The sequence below is a fragment of the Labrus mixtus genome, chromosome 1 (assembly GCF_963584025.1).
Source record: "Labrus mixtus chromosome 1, fLabMix1.1, whole genome shotgun sequence".
Classification (NCBI taxonomy): domain Eukaryota; kingdom Metazoa; phylum Chordata; class Actinopteri; order Labriformes; family Labridae; genus Labrus; species Labrus mixtus.
Window position 1 is genome coordinate 22,298,676 of NC_083612.1, and position 14,374 is coordinate 22,313,049.

At 37.9% G+C, this 14,374-nt stretch overlaps 1 protein-coding gene across 1 annotated transcript; it reads right to left on the minus strand.

The window, feature by feature from the left end:
- Window positions 1-635: 635 nt before the first annotated feature.
- aqp9b (aquaporin 9b) lies at window positions 636-12,065 on the minus strand. Its single transcript, XM_061038873.1, has 6 exons — window positions 11,832-12,065; window positions 10,927-11,053; window positions 8,120-8,257; window positions 7,679-7,797; window positions 6,235-6,452; window positions 636-2,044 (listed from the first exon to the last, which is right to left on the minus strand). The coding sequence occupies exons 1-6, from the start codon at window positions 11,928-11,930 to the stop codon at window positions 1,882-1,884; spliced, it is 864 nt and encodes a 287-aa protein (XP_060894856.1). The 5' UTR covers window positions 11,931-12,065; the 3' UTR covers window positions 636-1,881.
- Between the last annotated feature and the right edge of the window lie 2,309 nt (window positions 12,066-14,374).

Below are 14,374 nucleotides of genomic sequence, written 5' to 3' on the forward strand. Positions count from 1 at the left end.
TATATAAGCGTTTCCAGTTTTCTTCTTTTAAACTGAAATTAATTTCTGCTGTACGTCCTACTTATGTGGACTATTGTGTGTGTGTGTGTGTGTGTGTGTGTGTGTGTGTGTGTGTGTGTGTGTGTGTGGGTGTGGGTGTCTACTCTTGAATAACTCTTGAATATGCTTGTTGTGAGGATGGTTTAGCTTTTTGGCAATTAGGACTAAATTGCCAGTGTTTTTTTGGACAATTTAAATTACATAGGCATGCAATTTCTCAAATCACTTTTGGCTGTTTTTTCATTACTTTGTTAGATTACATTTTTTTAAACGAATTTCAATAAGTAGGCCTAACTGTCATTTTAAATACAAATTCTTAAATCACTGTGTTTCATTTTGTATTTTAAAGCAGATTTGTTCATGGTTGGAAAAGCAGAGGTGTTACTATTAACTAATAATTAAAGATGGCTCTGCTATGGAAGTGCACCAGCATGACAGTGTGACAATGAGGTAGACTGAATAATAACAGGAGCTGGAAACCTCAGTAGCTGAAGCAGATTTTTGTGCTGTTCTTACTATTATAAGTCAAAATGTCATCTTTGAAAATAAATAAAGAAATGTTTTTAATAGGGGAATAAATCACTGAATGATTGTCGCAGTGCTGTTATGATTTATTTTTCAATTTATCTCTGAAAACATCAGATATCTTTTGGGGTTAGCATCATCATTGCATAAAGTTACATTTGTGTATCACAAAATACTCTGCTTACACCACTGATCCTAGTGTGAAGAAAGAAATAGTATCATTAAACTTGACTTCATATCAGGACACAACGAGGAGTGTAAAAGAAGAATAGCTTATTCAGACATATAATACTGACAAAAATAATATTCATTATCTACCTTAGAAAAAAACAACTGAAAATAATCAACAACAAAAAGAACAAATTAAGAAATTGAATCACAACATAAGCTAAAGCATCAAAGACGTGTAGAGCAGGGCAAGAAATGTATCAAAATATGAACCAAATCATGTTTAATTCTGGGAAATTACAACAAATTCCCTCTGATGTTGTGCTTCTGACTTTCTTAACTTTCCTGTTTCACAAAATCTCATCAAGAGATGAAAAAAGACAAAGTGATTGTCATGATTTATTGTGTATTGTGCAACGTGTGTGTTGTTTTACAATGTCAATGCATGCAGTACAATTGAATCTCTCACGGTTTGGGGTTAAGGTTTGTGTGTCAAAAAACTATGGAGAAAAAAATCAGTAACACTAGTCTAATCATGTTAAGGCTGGATGTTCTAAATAAATGTGTACTAAAAGCTAAAATAAAATACTGTCATGAAGCAATGAAACACATAACTGTTTTTAAACACATGCAAAGCATGACGGGAATGGAAGGAGAAAGTCTCTCAACATAAATGTCCAAACTGTAACACTACGGCTAAAAACAATCAAAAATGACCCCACCTCTGCTGTGGTCTCTAAGTGCTATGTGCTCCCATTTGTTAGACAGCATTCAAAATAAACATACTGTAGAGACTCTTGGCAAATATTTCTAATGAGAGCAGATGATCCTGATTAGGAAACATTAAACTATACAGAATACTGCACACCTGTAATACAGAGGAGACTCTCCATACAAAGATTTGACTAGATACAACTGGGAAATAAAAAAAAAACCAAGATATTCTAATTAAAGAAACATTAAAGGCTTCATAAAACATTCATGCATATTTGTAATCAGATACATGCTTTCTTTTAAACCATGACATGTACGTTTTTTCAGAATTATTGTAGAAATGTATAAAAATGCTTCGTCTGGATGGACATTTTTGCCTTTTGAGGTGAATCGCAAGGATATTGTAACTTTATTCCGCTATCTTGATTCTGAAATTTAACTTACAGTTATCATTTCATACTTGTCCTGGACATTGTTTTCCTCTTGTTTCTCAGGCTCAGCATGGTGCAACTCTATGAAGAGAAAGTAGATTCCTGCTCCGACTGCTCCGCCCACCATTGGTCCTGCCACAGGGATCCACCACCAGCAACCTCCAGCACTGCAGGGATGAGGATCCGAACACGTGTTATTATGACAGACTACATGTGTATGTATTCAGAAGTATTTACACAACATCTTGTACAAATGCAAATGAAAACAAAATGAAAACAAATAGAAACCATACAATATGAAATGATAGGATTCTGTGAGAAGCAATGCCATACAATACGAAATGACCTGTGCTAATCAATAAGATACAATGTGGCTATTTAGAAACTACTTTATTAAAAGTCACATACTACGCAAAATCATGAACACACACCATCTTTTTCGTTGCTGCTCGTCTCCCTCTCCGTAGCAGAAGAAAAGTCGGGGCATTTTTCTAAATAGTGGACACATAGGACTACATAGTGCTGTGGCAGAAGCTACTTTCCTGAGCTGTTTTCCCGACTACCTAGCAACGCGCGCTGTTGCTTTCTGCTCGAGTGCGCTCTCCCCTTTTGCTCTGCGCCCTACTTCGCAGCGAGCTAAGCGTGCGACACGTCTTATCTGAAAGGCCCTTGATCCACCCAAGCCCTGCCAGAGGGGCGTGGTCAAACAGCTAATTTGCATTTAAAGCTACAGACACAGAAACAGCCTGTTCTGAGCAGGGCTGAAATAGAGGGGTTTATATGCATGATGAAATACAGGATCAGGGTGGATTTTTAGCAAGAATCTTCACAGACATGTTTTGGGAGCTCTAAAACTTGTTTTCACTGGTTGATAAGGAAGATAACATGTGACCTTTAATCCACTAAAAGTAAGTTCCTGTCTGAGACTGACCCTCCACTGGAAAAAATACTAGAAAGACTCTGCGGACAAGAATAAATAAATAAATACAATTTGCACGATGCTAACATGAGCAACTTGTGAACATTCACTTCATCAGACAACTCAAGATAATTACACTACCATACCATATGAGATGATGCTTTAAATATACTGTATTTATAAACAACACAATATGTTGCAATATAATACAATAGGATGCGATATGATGCAGTGCAATACAATTTTACATGTTGATACCATACAGAACCGTACAACATGATCCCATATAATATGAAACAGTGCGTTGTAATGCAGGTGGTTAGAACAGGGGTAAGATGGGATATGATATGAGACATTAAAATATGTATAAGGAAACTATATCATATGATTAAATACTATGTCATACTATACTGTACCATAGAAAACAATATTGTGCAATGCAATGGGCATGGGATATGTTATTTTAAGATACTTCAATGCCATGAAATATAATGCAGTACATTCATGACAATTTGATATTATGCAACACAATGTGAATATTTTTATTTTTGACTTTGTCCATATTTATGAATCAAAAACTCTAAATTATGGTCACTCTAATTCATCACTTTCGAACCTTGTTTGTTCCTTTGGTCTCTTGTTAGTCTGCCAGTTTTATAGAAGTACGTTATAAATTTGTTGTAGTTTTCTTTGAAATGGAATAAAGAACACTCCCTCCCCAATCTGTATGTCTACGGTTATATCATCCTACCTGAGGCAAGTTATATTCACTTATCCCAGATTACTGCAAAGTCTTGAGGAGCTCTGTTTGCTAGACCTGGTGCATGTGTCCTCATTCTAACCCCAGACAGAGCCAGACGGAGATTAGAGTCCTGCAGGTCAATTCACCTGTAAGGAGTTTTTACTGCTGGTGAAAGGGCTCCAGTTAACAGGGCTGAATGTAAAGAAGCATCCGAGAAGGTCGTCTTTCTCTCTTGTGGGTACAGGAAGAAGACTAAAGGAAGGAGATGGCTGGATTATAGACTTTAATCTTTTGCCACAGCTAAAATGATCGGGCCAGGATGAGAGACACTCAGTTGGTCAAATTGAAGCCATGTGGACATTTAATGGAGCCAAGTACTACTCTCCATAGTCCATACTGAAAAGGGATGTAATGTACAGAAATCTTAAGCCTGCCTCGAGTGTATTTTAATACACAGCATTCATAGTTGCTGTATTTGAATCAGAAATGTAAAAGATTATATCAGATTAAGCTGGTATTTTTTACATGTTATGAACCTGATATGACCAAGGGCTTATATGTGCATTAAAGCAATATGTGTATTTATATATATATACGCCAAGAGAGCCATCTGGACTTGTTTATAGCTGTGTAATGGAGACAGACCACCTTCAACCACTTAATATAGTGTTATTTTATGAGATAGATCAAGAATTATTAATAGTGCTATTAAACAAAATGTTATTATCCAAGCAGTATATTGTGCCTCATATTCTCCATTAATGCATTTCAGCAGCATGAACAGACACTTTTGAATTCAGAGGTTGAAAAGAAAAGGCTAAAGGGCTGAACAGCGCCTTGAATGTGAAGATGCATACAGCATGAATCTGTCCCAGGTCAAAGAAATACAAAAATCATGCTTAAACATTTGGAATTGCAATTTTAAAAGATAACATTTGCAGTAAATGATCCTAACATTACCTACTGAGGGAAAATAGATGGTAGAAGAAAGGAAAAAGGTGTCTATTAGTGACTGTTAAACTATGAAAACGATAATTTCTGGGGTTGTTCTACTGCGAAAGCCCGACTTTGGTTACTTGACTTCATAAAACAACACTGCGCCAATATTGAAGCTCTGCACAGAACATCGATAGGTCCTAAAAGGTTGTTTAACCAGACTCTGTGTGTTTGCAAATACTTGAAATGTGCTCTCCTTTATCCTGTGAGTACAGTAAACAGAAGTCTGCTGTTGTGAACCATATGGTTTATATACATGTTTAGTTTATATACATGTGACAGCTTTGTTTGCCTTCTTGACAAAGTCCAAAGTGAAAGGGAGGCAGAGGTGCACCTTGCCCACCTCCTGTTTGCAACGTGCAGACAGTATATCAAATGTAAAACTGTGTGACTTCAGGATGGGCCTCTGCAGTGTGATGTAACCGTTTGTGATTGGTGCATTTAGTTGCAATTTGGAGTGTCTGAAGTAATCAATAATTTGTTGTTGTCTTTTAATGAAATCTGATCGCGTTAACACGTTTGAAATAACCGGAATAATTAAAGGTATACTTAAATGAATTTAGCTCATTCAGTAGGTAAAGCGTTCAAAGTTTCAGGAAACATTTTTTTTTCTGAAACAAAGGGTTAGAGTTGTAAAGGGACCAAAAATATGAAACACCCACAAGATTTCAACATTCGACTACAATCATCCTGTTTATATGCAGCTGCCCTGAGCTTCACAGACCATTATAGTGAGTTTTCAGCTCATTGTTCAGCTGTCTTGTCAAAAACTTTACTGTTTTGTTTGTCCAATGAGGTCATTTTAATTAGTATCAAGCATCTGTTTTCAGTGGGAAAAAACCCCACTGAACTCTACCTACGTACTGTAGCCCAAAACAGCAGACAGACACAGTCAACCAGCTGGTGACTGTAGTGCAGCACTGCAAGATATTTTCTAATGTAGTTTGTAGATATCAAATCAGAGTCATTGTTTTTATCATTCATCACTTTGTCAGAAACAATTTAAAATGATTGATAATTGATCAGTGTTCCTGACTGTTTGGCCAACCTATTTTTAACAGCTTTGATTTAACACATTTTACAAAAGTGATACATGAAAGCTGTGTCTGTATCTGCTGCCCCCAAGAGGTAAAAACATATTTTTCAACATCAATATCAAGTTTAGTATATAGTATCAAGTAAAATATATTAATAATAAAAACAGCACCAGGAGTAGCCGTGGTAGCAAGGAAGAAAAGAGAGACAGGAACTTACAATTATGACATTTCAATAATGAACTAATGAATATTTGACATGTTTTGTGCATGGAAACTCTCTGCTCTCTTTAAATTAGATCCCACAGCCCTTTTTAAAAATGCAGGAAACACATGCATGGCTTTTGCAATATTGATTCAGATTGTCAAGAGAGCAGATCTTCAAATGCTGCTCTTCATGTGTGACTAAAGCAGGATAAAGCAGCCACTTGGTTAAAGTCTCTTAAATCACATTTCTACTCGGTCGTGCTAAGAGTAAGAGCAGCAGTAAATAAAGGACTCCTGTCTCAGTAATAGGTTCAATCAAATATAATAGTCCCAACACGGCCATGGATATACAACATATGACACTGTCAAACACTATTTTTTTTACATTTGCATTTTTCAGATACTGTTTTTTTTTTTTTTTTTCACATGTGATACAGGAATTGTTTTCTGTTTTCTTACCTGAAAACTTCCATGCCCCATCCCGCCACAGCGGTGAAGAAGCGTGGGGCGAGGTCCCGTGCTGGGTTGATGGGATAACCGCAGTTCAGACCCATGGACACTCCGATGGCCATGATGATCAGGCCAATGCAAAGCGGCTCCACACCTTTTGGAGCCCCGATGTTCCTCCTGTCAGTGATGGCCAGGATGCACAGGATCAACGCGCCTGTTGCAATTACCTTTACAACAAAAGCATCAGGTAATTAGCACAACCTCAGTCATTATAACTTTGTTTGTTTGTTTGTTGTTGCTGTCTTTGAGTGGATGTTTAGTATTACCATATCCGCTGTGGTGAACTCTGCCCTATGTTATTTTGTCTAAGCTTATTATGGGGCTTCCCCTTTCCCCCCCTTTGAATCTTAGAGGGCAGCTGAACAATAAAGAAACATATGGCTGTTAATGAATAACCATGCGGAGTGAGAATATAAAAGAATACAATATTTCAGAAATAAAAGGGTTAAGTCAGGTACCCCTAAATAATAAAAATGTTAATAATTATGTAACTCAACATGTTCTTCATTTGAGGTCGTTTAAACATACAGTCTGTGATCCTTATGTAAATCCCCATCAAAGACATCACTCCAACACATTCTTAATTAAATTCAATATGTCGTTTACATTGGCGTTAGAAAAAATAAAAACTAATGAAACCTAATGCCCCAGTGGGCTTCACAGATACATAAACTAACATGTGCATCTGACCCCGTTCTGAACAGATGGAAGTTATTCTCAGCTTTGCAACGTTATTTTTTCATACTCCAGAAAATAACTCGCATGACCTTTTATACTTCCATTCATGCCCATGACTGCACTAAATGCATGCTCACATATATCTCTGTATGCTCTAGTAGCTTCCACACACACTCTCACTTGAAAAGGTTTGCCATCTCACTCCCATCAATAATTCCATGTAAAGAAAGGGGTGAAAAAAACAAAGCTAGTGAGAGATTTAAGACCATTAGATGCTTAGAGTCATCAGGCAGTTTGTATAAAGTATACATTTTTATCATCAGTATGGATATTGTAAGGATCAAGGTTATAATAATGGGGAATTTTTATTATTTTTGATTCATTCTGACTTTTTGTTTTCAATTGCGATTGAGTTTTTATTAGTTGTAAAAGCTGGTTTGTTAGTTTCGTTTAGTTCCTGTTTTGTGAAAATGCTTCGTTTTAGTTTTGTTTTTATTAGTTTTAGTGTGAGTCTTTATTTGTAATATGGGATACTTGTTCAGGGGTGAGAGCCAAAAGGGCCAAACAAGTAGCCCAAACATCATACAATAATAAGAAAATATATTCAAATGCAAAAGATGAACAACCACAACCTCCATGGGTTGGCCTTATGGGCCTATAGGCCTGCCACTTATTACATTTTAGTTTTTGTTAACGATTATAACCTTTGTCTCACCTGATCAACAAACCCATTTAGGACTGAGAGGTGTTTTGCAGGATAGGATGCAAATATGTTGGCTGTAGCATTTGCACCAGTAACAAGGAATTGTCCATTGGTAAATTCCATCAAAGCATCTGTGGAAAAAGTAAATACAGTTAATATAAGCAAATGTAAATGCAAGTATTACTTACAAGCTTGTAAAGTCTTTGCCTTTTGTTTTCAAGTAATATCACTTTAAACAGTATCTGATAGAAAAATCTTTGCTGGAACATTTTTTATTATCATTGGTGGATCTCCTGAAGCAGATTGACCAATGTCCCCATTTCCACACCTCAATCAACATTTACAACTTGATGAGTTTTCTGGGTTAAATCAGAAAAGTTACCCAGATAACCTAGCTATCCTACTGTCAGGGACAGTTTTCTCTTAATGATGGCTTTATGCATTTACACCCACCATAATACAACCCATAGACGGCACAGGATCCAGCAAAAGCCCCCAGGAACTGTGCCACCACGTACACAGGGAACTTCTTCAGAGGCAACTTCCCCAGGATCACCATGGCCAGCGAGACTGCAGGGTTCACGTGAGCTCCTGGAACAACGCAACAAAAGAGTAGACACAATAAATCAACGATCGCAAAAAGTTCAACTTAAATAAAATAAATAGTGCATTGTTTTAAATGACCTGTAGAAGCGTTTAGCGGTTAGGAGCTGGTTAGCGTTTTTTTTAAATAATATTTATGTTCATACTTCATTGTTTGGTCTATAAAATGTTACTCCCACTTCTCATAAAGCAGTGGCCTAAAACTAGTGAATGGTTGTTACTTTTTGATGAAAATCAGACTAGCATAACATTATCAGAAGAGCCAAGATGAAAACAACAAAAACATTGCCCACAATGCACTCGGCTGTTTGGTGCGTATCTTGTGCCTTGTCTTCCCAGATCAGGTGAACTGAGTTAAGTGGATTAAAATAGTCGGTGACAGGCTGTCTGATCATTTAGTGCTAATGTTCAAACCCTCTGGTGCGTCTTCATCGAAGACTTTCAGGATATTTTCAAACAAAGAGCAGGCGAGAGGGTCTGTTTTTGCCTCCAGAGTCTGTTTTCCCATATTTCACATTGTCCTTAAGAGGCTTGTTTGAACACATTCCAGCCAAATGTTAGTGGGCTGTGATGGCAGTGTGGGGTCATTTATTTAACACTCTGGGATCTTGGCTTTGACCTCACTGTGGTAACACCATTGGGGGTATCAGCCATGCGCCCATTGTTAATCTCCCCGTCCTGTTCACAAACACTGACCACGACAACCAGCCAGACCTGCCTGTCTGAATTGCATCTGACATAATCTGCCTGAATCTGCTTAAGGCACACGTAGACTGCAGGTCATTAGAGTGACCATGATGTGTCACACTTACGGTACACTGTCATCTAAAATCTGGGACTACAAAGTGAAAACAATTGTGTTTTCTTCTCCTATGGGGCCTCCCTGCCAGGGAAGCCTAGAAAGCCAGGCTTGTCACACCTGACCCCCTTCCTCTCCAGAGACCCCTGCCCCAGTAAAGCTCATTAGTCCAATACCTATGATCATCTTCAGAGATGTCGTCGGACAGAAGCTTCCCACTGAGCTGTGGACCCTGCGGCTGAATTGCCCAGTCATGCAGCAAAAGCTCTCCATATATTAACCTCACTGTCCTCAGGCTTTTCTGCTATTCCTCTGAAGCTTTACAACTCTTATCATTAAACATGTAGCAGGAGCAGGCTAACCCCGTTAGCATGAGTCAGAGCCATCACAACAGCCAACAGTAAACAAGAGAGAAAGATAAAAATCCTTTTCCATTCTTCGTCGCACTTACATTTCTGAATGAATAATTTGAATGGTTTTCAAGTTCACAAAATATATTATTTCCCCAAATCACTGGTGGACTAACACATATAACACTTCTTGAGAATGGTTAGAGTAGAATATCAATCAATCTTCATCTGCACAGCGCAAATTCATAACAAATATTATCTCAAGACACTTTACAAAAGAGCAGGTCTAGACCTTACTCTTTGTTGAACTATTTACGAAGACCAAACATTAATCCACCACGAGCACAGCACTAAGCAACATTCAGCGATGTCCCAGTGGCAAAGAAAAAAGTCCTTTTTAAGAGGCAGAAACCTCGAGAAGAACCAGGCTCATGTTAAACAGCCATCTGCCGAAACTGTATTTCATGGACTTCGTAGAGTTATATGAGTTTATTGTTAACAATCTCATGTCTGTATCAGAAATATTGACCTGAGGCAATCAGCTGGTTATCTTGCTGCACCAGCGTCTGCCTACAAGTGACTCTAAAGCTAGCAAATTTGATTTTATATTATTGGTCGTAGCTGTTTAGTTGTAGCAACTTTGACCTTTTTATGCTTTATACCAAGTTAAGCTAACTCTCTTCTGTCCTGAACACAAACCAACATACAACTTATCATTTCTTCTAAATTAGCCCATTAGGAACACTGTGACATTGAACAACCGTTACCTCCTATTACTTATTACTGCTGCCAATTCAGACAGACTCTTTTTACTGTCATCCTTAAGGTAGGCTATGTCCCAAAAAGTTCCAATAACACATCAGGACTCAGTATCTCCTGAATGGACTATATTTCTTTTTCTAGAGCAATAATCTTATTGTATCAGATCTGTTATTGAAGTTTTTTTTTTTTAGTTGATACTTCGAACATTTAGATAAAAGTGACACAGAGAAACCTGGATGAGAGGCTTGTTGTTTCAGAGATCCACGACCAAAGATCACATCTCCACTAGAGACAAACAGAGCAGTGACCTTTGTTTCATGACTGTGTTTGCAGTCTTAAATATCAAAATAATATTATGTGTTTTTTTTTTCGCTGACTGCCCCCATGGCACTGAGAAAAAGATTGAATGACCGATAGAGCATCTTGGTTTTTTTTTTTAAATGTCAACATTTTTGCAGAAAGAGCTGGATCAGACAACTGATTGATCTTTGGTTGGATATATCTTGTTAAGAGTGCGACCGATTGAAGCATTAGCTGGATATGTTTTGGTTGTTGGTGGGTCATTATTTTAGGCTTCAGGACACTGGTATTAAACCCTACCCTGACATGTGAGTGATAAAGTGTTATGAGAACACTTGAAACCGAAAATAATCTTCAGTTGCGATGTTTGAGAAACTGGAGGATTAAGTGATGTGATGAATGTGAGATGTGCAGGAATTGAGGAAAAAGAGTTTGCTTCTTTTTACCTGACACTCCCCCTGCCATGTAGACGGCCATCATGACTCCCAGAGTGAAACCTATGTGGATAGTCAAAGGTTCCCCAAGACCCCCTTTACTCAGCACCGTCTGGGCCACTGAACCACATCCAAAGAGCTGGGACACAGACAAGAACAAAAAAAAACAAAGGGCGGAGGTAGAAAGACTCATTGTTTTTAATTATTCCAATTATACCCGCCATTAACACTAGCCCTCTTGTCCACCAACAGCCTGCGACTGCCACAGACAATTTGTCCAACTCGGAGCTTGGAAAATAATGAATACCTCACTTATTAGTTAAAAGGCAGAAGTAATTCAGACCAAAAAAGTGTTGGAGAAGAGCAGTCATCCAAAAACAAAGAGGGCTGCTGTGGAAGCTGCTTTAAAGTGGAGACAGAGATTGGGACAGGTGGAGCTCAGTCCAGGCTGTAAACACATGCAACTTAAATAACAGACAAATGTTACCAATAATAACAAACAGATACTTCTCTCTAATGTTAAGTGTTAATGTTCTCTCATTCATTTTACTTTTATTTTCCCCGACAACATCATAATTCAGAGAAGCTACAGAGAATGTGAACTATTATCACCATACATTCTTATGGTGATAATGATTCAAATTCTGTTACAATGCCCTTCTGGGGAAGTTGTGTAGGAGGACAGCATTCCCACATCAGCAACATCTTGTTGTGATTGTCAGGAGCAAATTACAGCACAGCACATCAAAGGCAGAATCTGTTATTCCCAGAATATATTATCTGCTAATAGAGACATGAGAGAGACAGCAGTCACACTGAGTCCCCGGAGACCCAGTTTGACACCTTATTAGCATGCCGGTTCAAAGCTTTAAAGCGGCTGTTTAAGCTGTATGACAGGTGCAGAGGGAGGTACTCACTATCAGGACGAATATTCCCAGAAATTCCGCCAGGAACTCCTTTAAGATGTCCCGCCTCAGGCCAAATCTCTCCTTCAGCTTCCTCTTCTCATTTTCCATGTTTTTTTTTTTCTTTGCGGCTCCCTTGATGTCTTCCTACGGTCTGAACAAACAGCTAACAACTACCTCTTAGTTGAGTGTGTATGTGTGTATGTGTGTGTGATTGTCGGTTTAGGTTGCCGCCTCCCACTCAGTGCACTCGGACCGTGCAGCGCTCTGCAGGCCGACAGCACGTTAAGCTTTCAGCGTTTATTTCCCTTAATCACCACAAGGGGTCTTCTTTTTTATTACTGATACAGGCTGCACATTGTAGCATCTACACTCAGCGGCTGCTCAAAGTAGAAGTATTTGCTTGTACACGTGTGCACTTAAAAGTGTCCTCTGATAAAGAGATATAGACTACAGATTAGTCGAGACTTCGAGATTGTACTATTTCAAGTCCACACACAATAGGCTACATTGGAATATCATGACAGACTGGACTAACTTGGCAATAATAAAAAACAACATGAAAGGTAATTATTTTATCCCAAAGGATATTTTAGTGGTCACTAAACTCACAGCTGTGAGATTCACAGACTAACTGACGTCATTAAAAAATAAAATAAGTTATAAGCAGTAATTATGTCAACTATAGCAGAACTACAGACCAAGTGACTTCTCTAATGTGTTTCATATTGAAGTATTGTAGCTGTGTAATTATCGATGAGCGCGACTCACTGACGACACTGCCTAGAAAAACAAAAAGATGAAGCCACACCGTTCAGATAAAAGATGTTTCAAACCTTGACTCGGTGTAAATTAATAAGTTTTTTTTTAACGTTTTACGTAAATCAAGGTCTATATTTCTTTGAGTAGGTTACTTCTTTAGATATCTTGAATTATGCACAGTCTAATCCCGGAGCTGTTTTCAACATAAACAATATACATTATATTCGGATTATAACTCAAATGTAGGCTATACAGTATTAGATGGTAGTAGGTATTTTATAGCTACATTTTAAAATATATATTGCGTTGCCTCATTTAGGCATTTAATTAAAGATCCAAACTTTAAATATTATTTTAATTCTTGGAGGAAACTGTGGTCCTGTTATAAACATCTAGTTAGACCACATGAAGACAAAAACAATTTGAGGTCTGGTGTGCTTTTTACAGTTCTAAAGATGAATGTATTACTGAATGCCAGAGGAAACGAAAAATAATTAACAAATGTAAATGTTCTAAAAGTCAGCTTGATGTCTTTGATTGAACGTGAGCGAGTGTGAGTCTTCACAGTTTCCTCATGTTTATGTTACATCACACACATTAAGGGTCTTATAGGCCTACATACTGCTATAGGTTAAATAAGACATACTTTTTTTTTTAAATGCAAGATTTATGCGTATTTTGTAAGGGTTTAAAAGGAAATGAAAAAAAAGTGGGTTTTTTTTTATTTCACAACAAAATAGATACAATTACACATCTCCAAAAATAAACCACGACATTCTCATATAATTACACAAATCCTTGAGTTTCTTGTAAAATTATTATTTTCTAACTTCAGAGCTTCTTTGGCAATTTTCCTTTATCACGACCATTTTTTTTACTCACCTTTTTCACAAACACACACACGCACACGTTTTCCTTCCCGTGATCCTTTTCTTGATTTTTCAATCACCCTCATTTATAGCCCACCTTTAGACCGTTTTTTTGCCAACAACTGTTTAAACATAAATAAACGATGTGACCCTGTGTCTCGTTTCCTCCGACAGGGGTCGCTCCATGAATACATTTGAGCCACCGGCTGAGGTTTGTCACACCGGTCGGTTTTTGTCTTATCTTCCGTTCACCGCGCACTGTGAAAAGGTGAGGATGTTTTCACTGCATTCATCAATGTCACCGTTAGAGCCGTCTTCTTTGATGTGATACAGACACTGTGAGTGTCCCCATGCTGTGAAGAAAGGACGATGTGCTGATGGAGAAACAGCATCCTCCGGGGGTTTGCAAATGATGGGCCTGCATCTGTCTCCACACTCCTTTGTCCTGTCAGGAGAGTTTAGATTACATATCCATACATTTAAAGGACTTTATTATGTAAACATAAACCACAGTTTGCATTAGGCACAAAAAACTTCTTTATCACTTTATATATGAATCTTTCTCATATGTCCTCACATTTCTGACCAACTTTAAGTTCTTATCGCAAATAAACTTCCTTTAATCTGTTACCTCATGAATGTGTAAGGAGAACAGCAGTTGTTGTGGACGTGTTAATACCTGCGTGGATTTACTTAATTCCTTTAGTTTTAGGAGACAGGACCTCACTGCTAATTGGAGGATGTTTATTGGGACTTTTTAAAGGAGGCGCTGGAAGGAATTATCACCTGCAGGACAAATCTCTCTTAACAACACCCCAGCAAGTAGCAGCATTCCCCTTTACTCTGCATTTACATAACATCTTAGACCGCGGGGGTTGGGGGTTATGTTAGGCAAAAATAAAGACTACATGGAGATAGTGAGCC